Source organism: Muscardinus avellanarius (genome assembly GCF_963383645.1).
Source record: "Muscardinus avellanarius genome assembly, chromosome: 3".
Classification (NCBI taxonomy): Eukaryota; Metazoa; Chordata; class Mammalia; order Rodentia; family Gliridae; genus Muscardinus; species Muscardinus avellanarius.
This window is the reverse complement of record NC_137788.1, coordinates 97,722,828-97,740,371: the sequence shown is the minus strand read 5'-3', so window position 1 is coordinate 97,740,371 and position 17,544 is coordinate 97,722,828. Positions and strand designations below refer to the sequence as shown.

Genomic DNA, 17,544 nt, shown 5'->3' with positions numbered 1-17,544 from the left:
CTCCTCTGTTCCTAATGGGTTAATGCCTTCTCTCCCCAGGAAGCCTTCTTCCCAGTTCCCCCGAGGTTGGTTGGGCAACCGTCTGGTTTCCCACAGTACGCTAGTTTTTACTATGCTGTTTCTGGAGGAACTCAAGCTCTGGGTTGGTTGTCCATTCCCTTCTATCAGAGAGAGACCTCAATAAAGGGAGTTGCTGCTGCTGTCCTTGAGCAAGCACGAAGGAATTTAAGGATAATAGCGCGCGTCATTGAAAGCTGCAGGACCTGGGGTGTCTTGATCTAGCCTCGCCTCTGATGGAGTTGGGGTGATGTGTGCCAGTTCCCCTGCCTCACTGTGCTGTATAGGGAGTTGCTTTTTTTTTTTTTTCTTTTTCTTTTTTTTTCAGTACTGGGGATGGAACCCAGGGGTATTTGACCTCCAAGCTACACCCCAGCCCTATTTTTTTTTTTTTTGGTGGTACTGGGGTTCCTGGAAGCCCTTCTCCGGGCTATACTCCCAAACCTATTTCATATTTTTTATTTGGAAACAGGGTCTCTTAAGCCAGCGAGGCTGGCTTCGAACCTGCGCGATCCTCCTGTCTCCGCCTCCCAAGCGTGGGGATTACAAGTGTGTGCCACCACGCCCAGCTTCTATTTTTTATTCTTTATTTTGAAACAGGGTCTCACTGAGTTGCAGGGGGCCTCATTAAGTAGCTGAGGCTGTCTGAGAACCAAAATCCTCCTGTCTCAGTCTCCCAAGTACTGGGCTTACAAGCGTGCACCACCACACCCAGATTAGGGAGTTGTATTTTATGTGGGATTGTTAACTTCAGCGGTAAGAAAAAATTCGTTTATGTCCCAAATCTCCTTGAATAACTAATCAGTTATCCATAAAGTTATGTATAGTCACCCTATATCAGTTTCTCTATCTCTTCAATTGTCATTGTTTCTCTTTGGTTCTCAATTAAATGTCTTCCTTAAGGTTTAGACCAAATTGTTAAGTATCTTCTTGCCTGGCCATTTCTTCAATGATTGAGGAAAATTTAAAGTTACCCACACATTCTTTGCCCCAATTCAAACTTGATCATGTCTGTGGCTTGTTTGTTGTATTGGGATATTACACAATATATTGTTGAGTTTATGAAAATGAACGGCAGGTCTCCCATGTGATCTGTGTGTGTGTGGTATTGAGACTGAACCCTGGAGTGTGCTACCTCTGAACTCCATCCCCACACCTTTTTATTTTTTATTTTATTTTATTTTGGTACTGGAGATGGAACCCAGGGGCATTCTACCTCTGAGCTAAACCCCCAGCTCTATTTTTTATTCTTTATTTTGAAACAGGGTCTCACTGAGTTGCAAAGGGCCTCACTGAGTAGCTGAGGCTGTCCAAGAACCCGGATCCTCCTGTCTCAGCCTCCCGAATACTGGGAATACAAGTATGCGCCACCATGCCCAGCTCTTTATTTTTTATTTTGAAACAGGATTTTGCTAAATAACTGGAGTACAGATGGGCACCTGCCGAGAATCAGTCCTGCCTGACAACCACGAGGAACCACCAGAGATTTTTGCACAATTGGGTGTCATTAGATTTGTGTTAGAAAAAGGACTCTGAGCCAGATACATTTTCAAAAGAAAAAAGAAAAAGGGCTGGGAGTGTAGCTCAGGGGGAGAATGCCTCTGGGTTCCATAGCCAGTTTAAAAAGAAAAGAAAGGAAAAGAAAAGAAAATGAAGAAAAGAAAAGGAAAGAAGGGACTCTGGCTGACTACAGGAGTGGGAGAAATTGAAGGAGAAAAGGCTTTTGGGGAGGCTAAAAGTTACCCTAGGATGCTGGTGTTGTGGTGCACGCCTGTCACCCCAGTACTTGGAAAACTGAGTCAGGAGGATCACAGCTTTGAGGCCAGTCTCAGCGACTTAGTGAGATCTTCAGCAACTCAGCAAGACCCTGATTCAAAATTTTAAAAAATAAAATAAAGAACAAGGGGTGGTGTCGCTCAGAAGCAGAATGTCCCTGGGTTCAATCCCCAGTACAAAACAAAACTAAAAAAAAAGAAAAAAAAAAAAAAAACAAGGAATCTGACTTAGGACACCTGGTGCTTGCTGCAATTTGGATTTGAAAGTCTTAATCCCAGACTCATCCAGATAAGGATATTCTTCTTGGGAGTCAAGGGTCCTCAACTAGAGTGAAGGAATGTACTGAGGCCGGGAAACCTAAAGACCCTGGGAAGTAGTAGGTCCTTGATATCCTCTAGGATTTTCTCCACATCCAGTCTATAACAATCCTACCCCAAGAGACAAATTTATTCATATTCGTGGATGTTATTATGTGGCTGGACTCACGCAAACCTGAACTGGGAAGAAAGGGAACGAACATGCGCCCCTCACCCAACCCCGGTATCATTAGCTGTATTTTATTATTGTGGAAAGAGGCTTTGCTCACTGATAGATTCCTCAACAGGAGGCCGGAGGTTTCCCGCGGGTCCGTGCTGCTCTGAGGGCTGGGCTTGAAGGCAGTGCTCTCTTCTGTCTCCTCTTCGGTTTAGGCTTGAAGGACACTTAATCATTTTCCACTCACCCGTCCAGCCAGACACCCATGTTCAAGAAAAAAATAACTCGAAAGGCGTGTTTTTATTCCACACACACGCAAAACTGACATGCGGTGCCCATCCCCTAACAAACTGCAAGTGCTTGGAATACAGAATAAAGAGGAAATCCAACCAGTCCCGATAAGACAAAAATTTGATTTCACAAAGCTGAAAAATCTGTTACAAAGTCTCTGTTGTATAAATATAGTCAGTCTTATCTTTAGAGTCAGACCAAAAAAGAAGAAAAAATAGTTCTGTTGGCATAAGAAATCCCCTGGTCCTTGGATACAACACAATCTTCACTGGTATTCACAGTCAAATAGAGGCGATGACTGCGGGATGGGAGTTAGTTACTTCTGTGTTCCTAGGCTCTAGGTAGCCAAATGGGATTTAAATATCTTATCTCCTGAGCCCACATCCCCCCCCCCCAATAGCTTGTGAAAACCACTGTAGCCCTGGGTCAAAGGCTAAAGCCTTTGTCCCACAGCAGATCTAACATGTGTTTGTTCTAAAATGAACATACAGGGCTGGGGATGTGGTTCAGTGGTAGAGCACTTGCCTAGCATGTGAGAGGCCTTGGGTTCCATCCCCAGCACTGCGAGAAGAAGAAAAAAAGATGTTGAACTCTGTGAATACGCTAAAAGCCTTTGAATTGTATGGGTGAGTTGAGCTGGGCACGGTGGCACATGCTCATAATCCCAGAATTTAGAAGGCTGAGATAGGAGGATTGCCGGTTTGAAGTCAGCCTCAGCAACTTAGCAAGACCCTGTTTCAAAAGAAAAGATAGAGGGCTGAGGGTGTAGCTTGGAGGTAGAACACCCCTAGGTTCAATCCTCAGTACCAAAAAAAAAAAAAATTGTACAGAATGTTAATTAAATCACAATAAGGCTGTTAATTATATCTGAAGTTTCTAAATTGCTGGGGGAGCAAAAGGTGCCTCCTTACAATGGAAATAAGCCCATACTGGGTACTAAAAGTGGGACCTTAAAGTTCTGTAACTTAATCAGTGGAGTTTAGGTTGTTCTGGGGGCATTCAGTTTTAGGATGTTGGAACAGAGCAACCAAAAGGGAATGTACTTTTTCCTGGTACTTCCAAAGTCACCCGAGGACCTTCTGTGGCCTTTCTCACAAAAGGCTGTTGCTCGGTGAGACACAGAGAGGCCCAGGTGCTGCTGCTGAGGCTGCAGAAGACCCGAGGCTGGAGCTCAGGGGATGCACTTTGCAGGGGGAATCCCTGCATGGCGACTGGCTCTCAAAGCCTGACTCCTACAAAAGGAGGGAGAGAGGGATCCCCATAGAAAAGCCACATTCCTGAGCCAAGGGACCTCCCTGCCACCACAGTCATGGCCCAGTTCCATGTCTCAGCATTGCCAGGGCAGCCATGGCTGACGAGATGAGCCAACCGCTGTGGCAGACAAGCCACTCGGAAAGGCCTCTCCATTCTGTACTGACCATCTGGTCACCAGATGGTCACCGGAAAGAGGGCACGGGCACAAACCATAGGCAACTGGGATTTGACCCAGAGATGGTCATTCTAGTCTGATCCTGAGGGAGAAAGAATTTCCAGTAGTAGAAAAAAAGTCACTGAAAGTGTGCCGGGCGTGGTGGCGCACGCTCGTGATCCTCGCGCTTGGGAGGCGGAGACAGGAGGATCCGCTGGTTTGAAGCCAGCCATGCTGGCTTAAGAGACCCTGTTTCCAAATAAAAAAATATAAAATAGGTCTGGGAGTGTAGCCCGGAGATAGAAGGGCTTCCAAGAACCCCAGTACCACCAAAAATAAATAAATAAATAAATAAATAAATAAATAAATAAATAAATAAAATAAACTTAAAAAAAAAAAGGTCTGGTTGTGATTTTGTACGGCATGTGCTTCGATTACTGTCAGAGTGAAAGTGGGAAAGGGGCAGAGAGGACAGCTAGTCTGCTCCCTTCCAAACGGATGCTGCCAGAACAGGGGCCAGAGGTCCTTATAGTTTTTTAGTGCACAAAGGAAATGAGAACAGGTAAACGGGAAGGACAGAGGCTTGGAAGTTTTGGTTAACAGTGTGTTAAACTCCTCTGGTTTCCCCCCTTAAAGGCTGATCTAGTTCTGCTGCTGGGTCACAGGCCAAGGATCCATTTCCCTTTCTGGCCAGGTTGTAAGTTATTAAATCTGTGGCTGAGTAGATATGTCAAGTTCAGAAGGAGACATCAATGGCCACCTCAGGTCCATGCCATTGTGGGCTGGAGTTCCCAGGACAGCCCCATTGAAACCGTGGCTTCTAGCCAGGTATGGTGGTACATGGCTGTAAGCTCAGGACTTGGGAGGCTGAGATAGGAGGGTCACAAGTTCGAGGCAAGCTCAGCAACTTAGTGAGACCCTGTTTCAAAATAAAACAAATAAAAAGGGCTGGGAGTGTAGCTCAGATATAGAATATTCCTGGGTGGTCCCAGTACCACCTCCCCCCAGAAAAAAATCTTTGGCTTTCTGTATTTTTTCAAAATAACATATATCTGTCCTGTGATGTGGTCTAGGCCTGGTATAAGCCAATGAAGTATAAGTTTAGAACATCTAGTTTGGGGCTTATCTAAGTTCTCTTATGCATTGTAGGGAGATGGTGGATGATATATTTAAAAAAAAAATGGGAGAAGCCAGGCGAGGTTGTGTTCACCTGAAATACCTATACTTGGTTAGGCTGAGATAGGAGGATAACAGGTTCAAGGCCAGCCTCAGCAATTTAGTGGGACTCTCAGCAAGACCCTGTTTTAAAATAGAAATCTAAATGGGCTGAGGGCTGAGACAAAATGCCCCTGGGTTCAATCCCTAGTACCCTGCCCCAAATAGGAGAATAGATCTGCCAAGGTTTTGGGCAGTTTCTTGACATTTTCCTTTGGCTTTAGTGAGACTGTCATTTCTTTCTTTCTTTCTTTCTTTCTTTCTTTCTTTCTTTCTTTCTTTCTTTCTTTCTTCTTTTTTTTTTTTGGCGGTACCGGGGTTCCTGGAAGCCCTTCTACCTCCGGGCTATACTCCCAGATCTATTTTTACATTTTTTTTTTTTAAACAGGGTCTCCTAAGCCAGCGCGCGCAGCTGGCTTTGAACCTGCGCGAACGATCCTCCTGTCTCTGCCTCCCAAGCGCAGGGATTACAAGCGTGCGCCACCATGTCCGGCCTGTCATTTTCTTAAGAGACGAAAACGAAGTACCTGGTTACAAAATAAAACAAAAAGCCCTTCTTTGTTGCCTCCCTTGGTGTTCATCAAGCCTCTTCTAATGCAGGCCGTACTCACCTTGCCCGCGGACTGTCCATTACCCTCAGTGCGAGCTGGTCTCCAGAAGAAAGGAATCCAGGCTCCCTTAAGGATCATCCTTCAGAGAACCTGACACTCCTTCACCAGCCTCTCCCCTAAGAGACCATGAGCTGAGGGAAAACTCCCAGCTGCTCCTGTCCTTAAATAAGAGGACAGAAGGAATCATTTCCATCCTTAAGAAGAGGAAACATCTTCACTATTGAGTTATAAGAATTATGGGCAGGTGTGGTTGTGACAGCTCCACTGGCTGGACCACGTTAGGAAACAAGATGCAAGAGAAGGAATACTATACAAAAAAGTATGAGTATATTTGGCAGGTTTGAGGCAAGCAGAAAGGAAGGTCTGGGTGCTCTATATAAAAAAAACACAAAGATCCGAAATTCAAACTTCTTCTGATAAGGCCACAAAGAAGAGATTTCCAGCAGTGGGTATCGCAGGATGCTGGCCCCTGAATCGCCACAGGCTTGCAAAGTGATGTGCCAAAGTACGGAGGAGGTGAGGCAGGGCGGTGCCCTCACAGGTCCATGTCTGGGCCCCCTGAAGATGTCTTCAGCGGCACTGAGTCAAACCCATCAGGAGTCCTCTGAAAGAGAGACGGTGACATCTGAAAGGGGCTGGCTGCTGCACGGCGGCAAGCTTGGAGGACAGAGAAGAGAAACGGAGAATGGGGGACAGAAGGAACCCTTAGAGAATATTCTTGCTCTCTCTAGGCTCAGTAAGAGAATTTTTTTTTTTTTTTTTTTTTTTTTTTGGTGGTACTGGGGTTCCTGGAAGCCCTTCTACCTCTGGGCTACACTCACAGACCTATTTTTACATTTTCATTTGGAAACAGGGTCTCCTAAGCCAGCGCACGCGGCTGGCTTGGAACCTGCGCGATCCTCCTGTCTCTGCCTCCCAAGCGCAGGGATTACAAGCGTGCGCCACCACGCCCGGCAAGAGAATATTTTTTAAAAATCCTTTAAATCTCCTGTTTTGCATTTCTGCTGAATTCTAGAAGTCTCAGAGTGTGACTCAAGGAGTCCTGGGTGAACTGTTTTCCCATTGGTTAAAAAAAAAAGAACAAGGTCTACAGAGTTGAAGGGAGTCACCCTGGCAGGTGGCACAAAGAGAACACGATTCAGCAATCTAAACACCGAACCCTCTTCACCATTCGCCTGTCCTCTCCTTCCTCTCCCCACCCTCCCCACCCACACCTGTTTGGATGAACTGGTTCTGAGCTGTAATCAGGTGTATCATCAGGTGTTCGCCTGGCTGAGTGAAGCCCAGCAGCGCCCCCTGGAGGAGGTGCTTGGGTGGCGTCTGCCCCCCCACACCCAGCAACAGTGGTGTCTGTGTTGCATTTATAAGCTTCACACCCACTCATCCACCCACACAGAGCCAACCTCCCCCACCTCCCCTTAGCTCAGAATTGCTCAAGGAACAGCTTGGAATTAGCCATGACTCAGCCCAGCACCTGGGGGACAGCACCCTCCACTGGCCAAAGGAGAGCCTTACATCATCATGACCATCCTAGAGATTGCCTCTTTCCCCTCCAGAAAAATAAAAGGGGGCTTAGATAGATTAAAAAGGGGGAAGATGGATGGCTCAATACTCCTCCTAGAAGCTAAAGGCCCAAGCGGTCCCCCAGCTAGAGTGCATGTCAGGAGAGAAGGAGCCTGGTCAAGAGCAGCCTTGGGCCCAGGACAGAGTATTGATGTGAAACAGGCAGAAGGCAGGATGCTCAGGTGGGAGAAGAGTGTGTGGAGTTGGGAGCAGAGCAGTGGTCCCTCCCTGAGGGATGCCATTCGGGGTCCTAGTGTGGCTCCTTGCCCTACCTTGGAGGTAAACGATTTGATCTTCCCAAAGAGAGACTTCTTGCTGGTGAAGATGAGGTCATCTTCCACATCCTCGCCTTCCATGATGGCACAACTGTCAGCTGCCGGTAGGTCGCAGTCCTTGAGGGTAGCGTTCATCACCAGTTTGGAGTACTTGTACTCTAGTCTACGAAAGGGGGATGGGAAAGATGAGACACCAGAATGTGGGAATAAGGGGGACAGAAGAAGAAAGGCCGGTGTGTAAACAGACACCTCCAAGTCCTAGGTAAAGAAACTGAAGCAGAATGGTGTTAGGGCTGAGTGTGTAGAGAGGATCTTGGCTCCCGGATCAGTTTTAAGGCTCTTTCTTTCTTTCCTTTTTTATTTTCATTCCCAACCCCATTCATTCATTCGTACTTGGGAGTTGAACCCAGGGGCACTCTCCCTCCAAGCTACACCCCCAGCCCTTTTTGAAATTTGTGGGGTTTTTGTTGTTTTTTTGTGTTTTTTTTTCTGTGTGTGTGTGTGTGTGTGTGTGTGTGTGTGTGTGTGTGTCTGGGGATGGAACCCAGAGGCATTTGACCTCCGAGCTGCACCTCCAGCCCATTTTTTTATTCCTTATTTTGAAACCGGGTCTCACTGAGTTGCGGAGGGCCTCACTAAGTAGCTGAGGCTGTCTGCGACCCGCGATCCTCCTGTCTCAGCCTCCCGAATGCTGGGATTACAAGCGTGCGCCACCATGCCTGGCTACATTTTTTGTTTTATTTATTTATTTATTTATTTATTTATTTATTTTGCGCGGGTCTGGGGATGGAACCCAGGGGCATTCAACCTCTGAGCTACACCCCCTGCCCATTTTTTTTTTTTTTTTGAAACCGGGTCTCACTGAGTTGCGGAGGGCCTCACTAAGTAGCTGAGGCTGTCTGCGAACCGCGATCCTCCGGTCTCAGCCTCCCAAATGCTGGGATTACAAGCGTGCGCCACCATGCCCGGCTCTACATTTTTTGTTTTAAAACAGGTCTTGCACCCCTAATGACCAAGTAGCTGAGGCTGATCTTGAACCTGTGACCCTCCTGTCTCAGCTTCCCAAGTACTGGGATTGCAGGCATGTGCCCCCTCACCTAGCTTTATTTTTTTTTTTTGAAACAGGGTCTTGCTAGTCTAAGTAGCTAAGGCTGACCTCAAACCTGTGATCCTCCTGTCTCAGCCTCCCAAATACTGGGATTATGGGTGTGCTCCACTACACCTAGCTAAGGCTGGCTGTTTCTGTGGTGTCAAGGCTTAATAGATGTAATGAAATAATAAAGTCATTACTTATATTGTTGATAATAAACTAAGGAGACATTCTCTCTCTCCTTGCAGTGCTGGAGATCAAACCCAGGGTTTCCTGCATACTAGGCAAGTGACCTATATCCCCAGTCCAAGGATAATCTTTGCTTTCTAATCAAACAGCCATTTATCTAACAGCTGTGTGGTACCACCCCTGTCCAGGGGTGAAGATAATCAAGACCTACACTAGCTAAGTGGCTTGACAAGACTCTTGGTAGAGTCACAGGGTCTGTGGCCAACTCTCCCATGTTCTCCCTGTTCATCGACATACCCTTCCCTTCCTCAAACTCTGATACCCCATCATGTACTTTTGATTCTTTTTCCAGAAGTAACAGGTCAAGACGGTGAGCAGGATGGCAGTACAGGTGCCTGCAGAGATGCCCACTTTCAGCCAGAAATCGATCGTCTTACAGATGGTGACTCTCTGCTCAGGCAGGGAGATGCCACCGGAGCATATCTTGGGTTCTCGCCACACATAAGTCGTCTTCTGTTGGAGAGAAAAACAAGGAACTCAGATCTCATGTTCCTTCCTCTCCCCGGGAACTCCTCAACCAGAGGGCCGCATACCTGAATCCCAGCCACACAGCTGCTGACAAAAGTGTGGTAGTCGGCGGCTGAGCAGAGAGGACAGGCAGCCACACTCTCCCACAGGAAGTGGAAGTTGCAGCCATCGCAGGTCCCATCAGAGCACGAGCTAGCAAAGCAGAAAGACACCTGAGCGCCCACCTGCCGGGCTGGGGGGCTCTGTTAGGAGGCCTGTGGTTTCAGGGCTTGCCTGATGCTTCCTCTCCCTGCCCAACCTGCACCATCCCCGCCCCCTCTCTCTTTTCTGTACTGGAGATGGAACTCAGGGGCATTCTACCTCAAATCTACACCCCCAGCCCTATTTTTTTATTCTTTATTTTGAAACAGGGCCTCACGGAGTTGCAAAGGGCCTCACTAAGTTGTAGCTGAGGTTGTCTGCAAACTGCGAGCCTCCTGTCTCAGCCTGCCAAATGCTGGGATTACAAGTGTGTGGCACCAAGCCCGGCTAAGTGGTGGTGGTGGTGGTGGTGGTACTGGGGATTGAATCCAGGGGCATTCCACCTCTGAGCTACAATCCCAGCCCTATTTTACAGTTTGTTTGTTTGTTTATTTATTTATTTATTTTGTGGTACTGGGGATGGATCCCAGAGGCATTCTACCTCCGAGCTACACCCCCTGCCCTATTTTTTATTCTTTATTTTTGAAACAGGGTCTCACTAAGTTGCTGAGGGCCTCACTAAGTAGCTGAGGCTGTCCACGAACCACGATCCTCCAGTCTCAGCCTCTCAAATACTGGGATTACAAGCGCACGCCACCATACCCGGCTTACCATTTATTTTGAAAGAGGAAAAGTGGACCTCACTAAGTTGCAGAGGGCCTCATTAAGTTGCTGAAGCTGGGTATGAATTTATGATCCTCCTGTCTCAGGCTCCCAAGTACTAGAATTACAAGTGTGTGCCACCATGACCAGTTTATTTTTTATTTTGAAACAAGGTCTCACTAAATTGCTGAGGTTGGCTATGAACCTGTAATCCTTCTGTCTCAGCCTCCCAAGTACTGGTATTATAGGTGTGTGCCATCATGCCTAGACTAACTAGTTTTTTTTTTTTTTTTAATGGTGCTGGGGATGGCACCCAGGGGCCTTCTACCTCCGGGCTACACCCCTGACCTATTTTATATTTTAATTTGGAAACAAGTTCTCACTAAGTTGCTGAGAGCCTCACTACATAGCTGAGGCTAGCTTCAAACCTGTGTGACCCTCCTGTTTTAGCCTGCCAAGTACTGAGAATATAAGTGTGTGCCACCATACCTGGCTCTAACTAGTTCTTAACTCAGGTTTTTATTTTTTTTGCAGGTTTGGGGATGGAACCCAGGGGCATTTTACCTCCGAGCTACAGCCCCTGCCCTATTTTTTATTCTTTATTTTGAAACCGGGTTTTGCTGAGTTGCAGAGGGCCTTACTAAGTAGCTGAGGCTGTCCGCGAACCGCTATCCTCCGGTCTCAGCCTCCCGAATGCTGGGATTACAAGCGTGCGCCACCACACCCGGCTTAACTCAGGTTTTGATATCCAAATTCCCTGCTGCTGGTATCTGGGCATGGTGGTGCTTGCTTGTAGTCCCAGCACTTGGGAAGCTGAGAAAGGAGGATCACAGGTTCAAGCACAGCCTTAGCCAGTAGTGAGACCCTCATTAACCTAGTGAGACCCTGTTTCAAAATTAAAAATAAAATACAGTGTTAGTTGGAATTATGTGGCAGGGGGGAGGGAGTGGTGTCCTGTGGCCATTCTAGTTTGGAAGTTCTTGATCTAGTGCACTCAGCTATTAAATTCAGAATTGGGTCTTTTAGTTGCAGAGAGATTCCTAGGATCCTTAAATCTTTACTTCCTTTATCTCAATACTGGTCAGACCCTAAGAGAAGTCCTAAGGTATCATTTAATCCTCAAAACAACTCCCTGAGACAACTATTACGATTACTATTGTACCCACTTTACAGATAAAAGAGACCTAGAGAGGGGAAAAAATGAATCCATGATAATACAGTTGTTAAGTGGGGTTGCTCATTCAAACCTGGCTCTCAAGGGGCCGTTAGCCACTGTTAGCGCCACCGTAATGGTCCGGAGATGTGAGGGTAATTTTGATTCTGCCTTCTGCCCCATTCTTGCCAATTGAAGACTGAGTGTTTGGGGCCATGACTGTGCCACCAAAATCCCATTAATAGATCTCAAATCATTTTCCCTTTTGCTCCTTTTCAGTGATTTCTGGCTCTTGAGATGGAAAGTCCAAGGAAGGCAGGCTGTAGCCTTTGTTACATCCTTTTGTAGGGATTACCTTGGCAGCGACAGGCTTCCAGGGACAGCTTTCAGTGGATTGCATCTGACTCGGATGGTGGTTGATCTTCCAGAGCTGCAGGACTGGGTCACATCATTGGACCTGCAGAGAAAGCCAGCCCCCGTGGGGCGAAGGAGTCACTCCACCATGTTATTGGAGAGCCATTAGGTGACACCAACATGGAAATGATTTCCTCCCTGGGCAAGTCAGAACTTGGGCTCCAGCCTGACACACAGGAAGTGCACAGGTCTATATAGAGAGTGGGACCAGGGAGATCTAGTCCAAGGGGAAATTCACTGGCCAAGAGAGGCAAGACGAACAGACACTGGGGCCGCCTTAGGCTGGAAGAGAAGCCTGCTGCAGTAACCTTCCAGTATTTCTCCCTGCCTGCAGGACAGACCTGTCCTAGTAATATCCAAGAAGCTGGGATCAGAGAATAACTATCTCATGACTGGCAAGAGCTTCTAGCCCCAGACATGTTCTGGCTTGATGAGTAGGAGATGGCTAAAGGATGCAACAGACATTGTGGAAGAATTCTAGGTTACACTTGCATTAACCTGGCCTTGCATCTTCACCTAAAAAAGAAGATCACATCCGGTGTTCCTGAGGTCTCTGGGTGGAAAAGCTCAGCTGGGGAGGTGATTCCATCCAGAGTCGTATCTGTTGACACTCCTGCCAAATCAGAGCTTCTAATTAGTAGCAGCACTGGCTGGCAAGCACTTCAACTCTTTCAGTACCGGTCAACTTTCAAGCTTCCTTCATTTCATCTCATCCCTGAGGGGCTCATGAAAAACTGAACCAAAGGTTTCTCAGAGGCCCTGGGGGCCCTTGGCACGCAGGATGGGGTAGGAAACAGAGTCAAGAGGGTGGGCCTACACACACACACACACACACGCCCTCAACCAAGCCTGGAACAGCTGAATTACTCACCAACGAGTCGGTCAGCAAGGCTGACAGGCTGTGAGGACACCCCGGCTTTGTAACCTGTCACCTCTGGAGGGATGATGACCGCCTGGCAGACATAGGCCACGATGGATTTGGAGAAACCTGACTCACCCTCAGGAATCCGGAGATCAGTGACATTGTCGGTGCACACAGACATTTTCTTACCCTGATAGGGGGAGGAAGATGTTGGGAAAGCTAATGGTCACAGAGGAATACCCAGAATGGAACAGGGGACAGTTTTCCACGTCTAAAACTTCAGCCTCCCAATGCCATATTGCGGTAGAAGGATTTATCCCAGGTCTAATGACAAGGCATTAAAGTATGTGCGAGAGAGAGAGAGAGAGAGAGAGAGAGAGAGAGAGAGAAAGAGTCTCTATGCCCCCAGCCTTATTTTATTTTTTATTTGGAATAAGGGTCTGGGTTGCAGAGGGTCTCGCTAAATTGCTGTGATTCTCCCGTCTCAGCCTGCCAGGTACTGGGATTACAGATGTGCATTACCACACCCAGCTAAGGGTGTTTAATTTTAAAACTTAAAAAAAAAATTCAAGCCGGGCATGGTGGCGCACACCTATAAACCCCACGCTTGGGAGGCGGAGACAGGAGAATCACGCTGGTTCGGAGCCAGCCTCGCTGGCTTAAGAGACCCTGTTTCCAAATAAAAAACTATAAAAAATAGGTCTGGGAGTGTAGCCTGGAGGTAGAAGGGCTTCCAGGAACCCCAGTACCACCAAAAAAAAAAAAAAAAAAAAAAAAAAAAAATTCAAGTAAGAAGTCAGGCTTATGTAAGCTAGTTTTTGGAACTCTGGCTCCAGGGTTCCCAGACTCACACTCTCTCTCTCTCTCTCTCTCTCTCTCTCTCTCTCTCTCTCTCTCTCTCTCTCTCTCTCTCGCTCGCAGTACCGGGGATGGAACCCAGGGACATTCTACCTTCCGAGCTGCACCCTCAGCCCTATTTTTTATTCTTTATTTTGAAACAGGGTCTCACTGAGTTGCAGAGGGCCTCACTAAGTAGCTGAGGCTGTCCATAAACCATGATCTTCCTGTCTGAGCCTCCCAAATGCTGGGATTACAAGCGTGCGTCACCACGCCCAGCTTGGAAGCACTTTTCAAAAAGATTCCCATGGGCAAAAACAGACCTCATAACCAGCCTCTTTCCTATGTTGAGGTAAGACATATAAAGACAGAACCTCTTTATTCATTTATTTATTTTTTATGTTTTATTTTTATCTATTTATTTTTGCAGTACTGGGGATGGAACCCAGGGGCATTCTACCTTCAGGCTACATTCCCAGCCCTATTTTTTATTCTTTATTTTGAAACAAGATCTCACTGAGTTGCAGAGGGCCTCACTAAGTAGCTGAGGCTGTCCACAAACCACGATTCTCCGGTGTCAGCCTCCCAAATGCTGGGATTACAAGCGTGCACCACCACACTGGCTCTCATTTATTTATTATTTATTTAGCAGTACTGGGGATTGAACCCAGGCATGTCTTATCATTGAGCTATATCTCCAGTCCTTGTTTTTCTTTCTCCCTTCTCCTTCCTTCCTTCCTTCCTTCCTTCCTTCCTTCCCTCCCTCCCTCCCTTCCTTCCTTCTTTCCTTCCTATAGGGTCTCCCTAAGTAGCTGAGTCTGGCAGTGAACTTGCAATATTCCTGCCTCAGTCTTCCCACTCGTTGAGATTACAGGTGTGCTCCACCAGGCCCAGCTCCCTTTCACTTTTTAAGAATCTGTGTACTAAGAGAAGGAAGTTTGCTTTACCTCCAGTTTCTAAAAACCTCACTATGTAGAAATCTGGTAGATGTAGGAATTGAGACTCTTTCCTTGGACTTTTATAAGTAAGAAAATGCTGAGACATTATTCCTTCAAGAACATTAAGTTAAAAAAATATTAATATATAACTTATTTGCTGATATAAAATCATTCATTCAAGCTTTCAAGTGGACGAAATACATAGAGCATGCCATTTCCAGTATTAACATTTTAGCACAAAAGGAACTGAATCTGGTATCTATAGGCATTTTTCTAGATGATAAGAAGTAGGAAAAGGAATCAGCAGAAAGAAATCTTTATCATAAAATGGTTATTTTGTCGCTGAAGTGAGAATGTGAGGTGGGGTGGGTGGGGACACAGTCCTCCCCTCCCCTCCCCGCCTTCCCCTCCCCCCTCCCCCAGTGAAGCCTTCCTCCCTGGGCCTCGCTTTCATTTTCATTTCCTGACTCACCTCTGCCCACCACTACTGAGGCTGCACTTTAACCTCCTCTAAGACTTCTAATCTTAGATCTCTAATCTTCCCCAGATTCCTTATTCCCCAGCGCCCGCCTGCAGTTTGCGTGCTGCAGAAGGCCGGTGGCCGCGTGATGCCAAGTCCCAAACTCCACGCCCCGGACAGTCTCTATTTGGTGACACTGGGAATTAGCTCTCCAGACTTCCCACTGCTCGTGGCTGGGATGACCCTTCACATTGCTGCCTTTGCCTTTTGGATCAGAAACATTTGCAGCTGCATGAAATGGCTGATAGTCACATTCCTTCTTTATAAAATCTATCATGTCTTTTTTATTTTTTGTACTGTCAGCAAAGATACATGCAGGTGAATAGGGACTGTTTTATCGAGCCTCTAGAAGACAAATGACAAATGCAACGATTGAGGAAGACTGCTTTTTTTTTTTAAAGGAAGTGAAGCCGGGCGTGGTAGCGCACGCTTGTAATCCCCGCGCTTGGGAGGCAGAGACAGGAGGATCGCGCAGGTTCGAAGCCATCCGTGCGCGCTGGCTGGCTTAAGAGACCCTGTTTCCAAATAAAAATGTAAAAATAGGTCTGGGAGTGTAGCCCGGAGGTAGAAGGGCTTCCAGGAACCCCAGTACCACCAAAAAAAAAAAAAAAAAAAAAGGAAGTGAAAAAACAATCTTCCATCTCCTCCTCTTCCTCCCCCCCCCCCAAACTAGGGATGGAATTCAGGGACATTCTACCTCCAAGCTATACCCCCAGCCCTATTTTTTTTTTTTTTTTTTTTGGTGGTACTGGGCCCAGGGGCTTTCTACCTCCAGGCTATACTCCCAGACCGATTTTATATTTTTATTTGGAAACATTATCTCACCAAGTTGCTGAGAACCTCACTAAGTAGCTAAGGCTGGCTTTGAACCTGTGATCCTCATGTCTCAGTTTCCCAAGTACAGGGATTACAAGCATGCGCCACCATACCCGGCCCTATTTTTTATTCCTTTTTTTTTTTTTTTTTTTTTTGGTGGTACTGGGGTTCCTGGAAGCCCTTCTACCTCCGGGCTACACTCCCAGACCTATTTTATATTTTTATTTAGAAGCAGGGTCTCTTAAGCCTGTGCCGCTGGCTTCAAACCTGCGCCATCCTCCTGTCTCTGCCTCCCAAGCGCGGGGATTACAAGCGTGCGCCACCACGCCTGGCTTATTCCTTATTTTGAAACAGGGTCTCACTGAGTTGCAAAGGGCCTCACTAAGTAGTAGCTGAGGCTGTCAGCGAACCGTGATCCTCCTGTCTCAGCCTCCCAAATGCTGGGATCACAAGCATACACCACCATGCCTGACTCCTTTTTTCTTCTTCTTTTTTTTTTTTTTTTTAAGAGATGGGGGCCTGGCTATGTTGCCCAGGCTGACTTTGAACTTCGGGGCTCAAGCGATCCTCCCATCTCAGCCTCCCAAACATTTTTAGTTTTTATTTTGAAACAGGATCTTTCTTTCTTTTTTTTTTTTTTTTGGTGGTACTGGGGTTCCTGGAAGCCCTTCTACCTTTGGGCTACACTCCCAGACCTATTTTTACATTTTTATTTGGAAACAGGGTCTCCTAAGCCAGCGCGCCCGGCTGGCTTCGAACCTGCGCGATCCTCCTGTCTCTGCCTCCCAAGCGCGGGGATTACAAGCGTGCGCCACCACGCCCGGCGAAACAGGATCTTTCTAAGTTGCTGACGGTCCCACTAATCTGCTGAGGCTGGCCTCCGACCTGTGATCCTCCTATCAGCCTTCCAAGGACTGGGATTACAGGCATGTGCCGCCACACCTCGCGTGAACACTTTATTTTAAACATTTTTACTTTCCTAAATGTTTATTATTTAAACCATTTAATTTTGGGAGGAAAGTCTTCACGGACTTCCAACCTCCGCCGTTCCTTTCTCCCTGAAGGTTTCCTAGCCTTTCTCCCGTGTTCATCTCTGGCCTCTCACCCGCTTGACCTTTCCCCTTTTCAAATTTCACGCTGTCAACCTGCAAACCTTACCTGGTTTCCACAGAGACTTAAGGTAAAGTGATGGAAATATTTCAGTCCTTTTGAAGTGAAGCTTGGCCCTCCAGCCAGAGACACAGTGTTTGCCAAAGCTGAAAAGTTGTAGTTAAAAATCCTGGTTGAGGCGTTGCGTGAGAAGGTGCAGTCGTTGTAGCACAGAGAGTGGATCTGAGGGGGAGAGGGATGGGTCAGGCTGGCCACCCAGGCAAGACCTCGTGGGGCCCCAGGGCAGAGGAGCAGCCCTTCCCCAGCCCGACCTATCCCAGTTGGGATGGAACAGAAGAAAGATAGATCTGGGGGTGGACATTAAGATTAGTCAAACATTTACTTTTTTGTGTGGTATTGGAGATTAAACCCAGAGGCATTCTACCTCCAAATTATACCCCCGGCTCGATTTTATTTCTTATTTGGAAACACAGGCTTGCTAAGTTGCTGAGCATGGCTTCGAACTTGTGACCCTCCTGTTTCATCCTCCCAAGTACTGGGACTACAAGTATGTGCCACTAGTGGGATGTACATA

At 47.0% G+C, this 17,544-nt stretch overlaps 1 protein-coding gene across 4 annotated transcripts in view; it reads right to left on the bottom strand.

The window, feature by feature from the left end:
- Positions 1–6,367: 6,367 nt before the first annotated feature.
- Positions 6,368–17,544, bottom strand: part of ELAPOR1 (endosome-lysosome associated apoptosis and autophagy regulator 1) — a gene marked incomplete at both ends in the record, with an annotated part of 97,282 nt that continues 86,105 nt past the window's right edge. For 2 of the 4 annotated variants that reach the window (XM_080692250.1, XM_080692252.1), the window contains 8 exons: positions 6,368–6,436; positions 7,668–7,833; positions 9,284–9,462; positions 9,543–9,669; positions 11,829–11,930; positions 12,404–12,500; positions 12,759–12,939; positions 17,019–17,192. In XM_080692250.1, the coding sequence (XP_080548376.1) occupies positions 6,368–6,436; positions 7,668–7,833; positions 9,284–9,462; positions 9,543–9,669; positions 11,829–11,930; positions 12,404–12,500; positions 12,759–12,939; positions 17,019–17,192 (1,095 nt within the window). Of the gene's footprint in view, positions 6,458–7,456; positions 7,481–7,667; positions 7,834–9,283; positions 9,463–9,542; positions 9,670–11,828; positions 11,931–12,403; positions 12,501–12,758; positions 12,940–17,018; positions 17,193–17,544 lie in introns of those variants that run through there. The other 2 variants (XM_080692249.1, XM_080692251.1) reach the window with 2 other exon arrangements.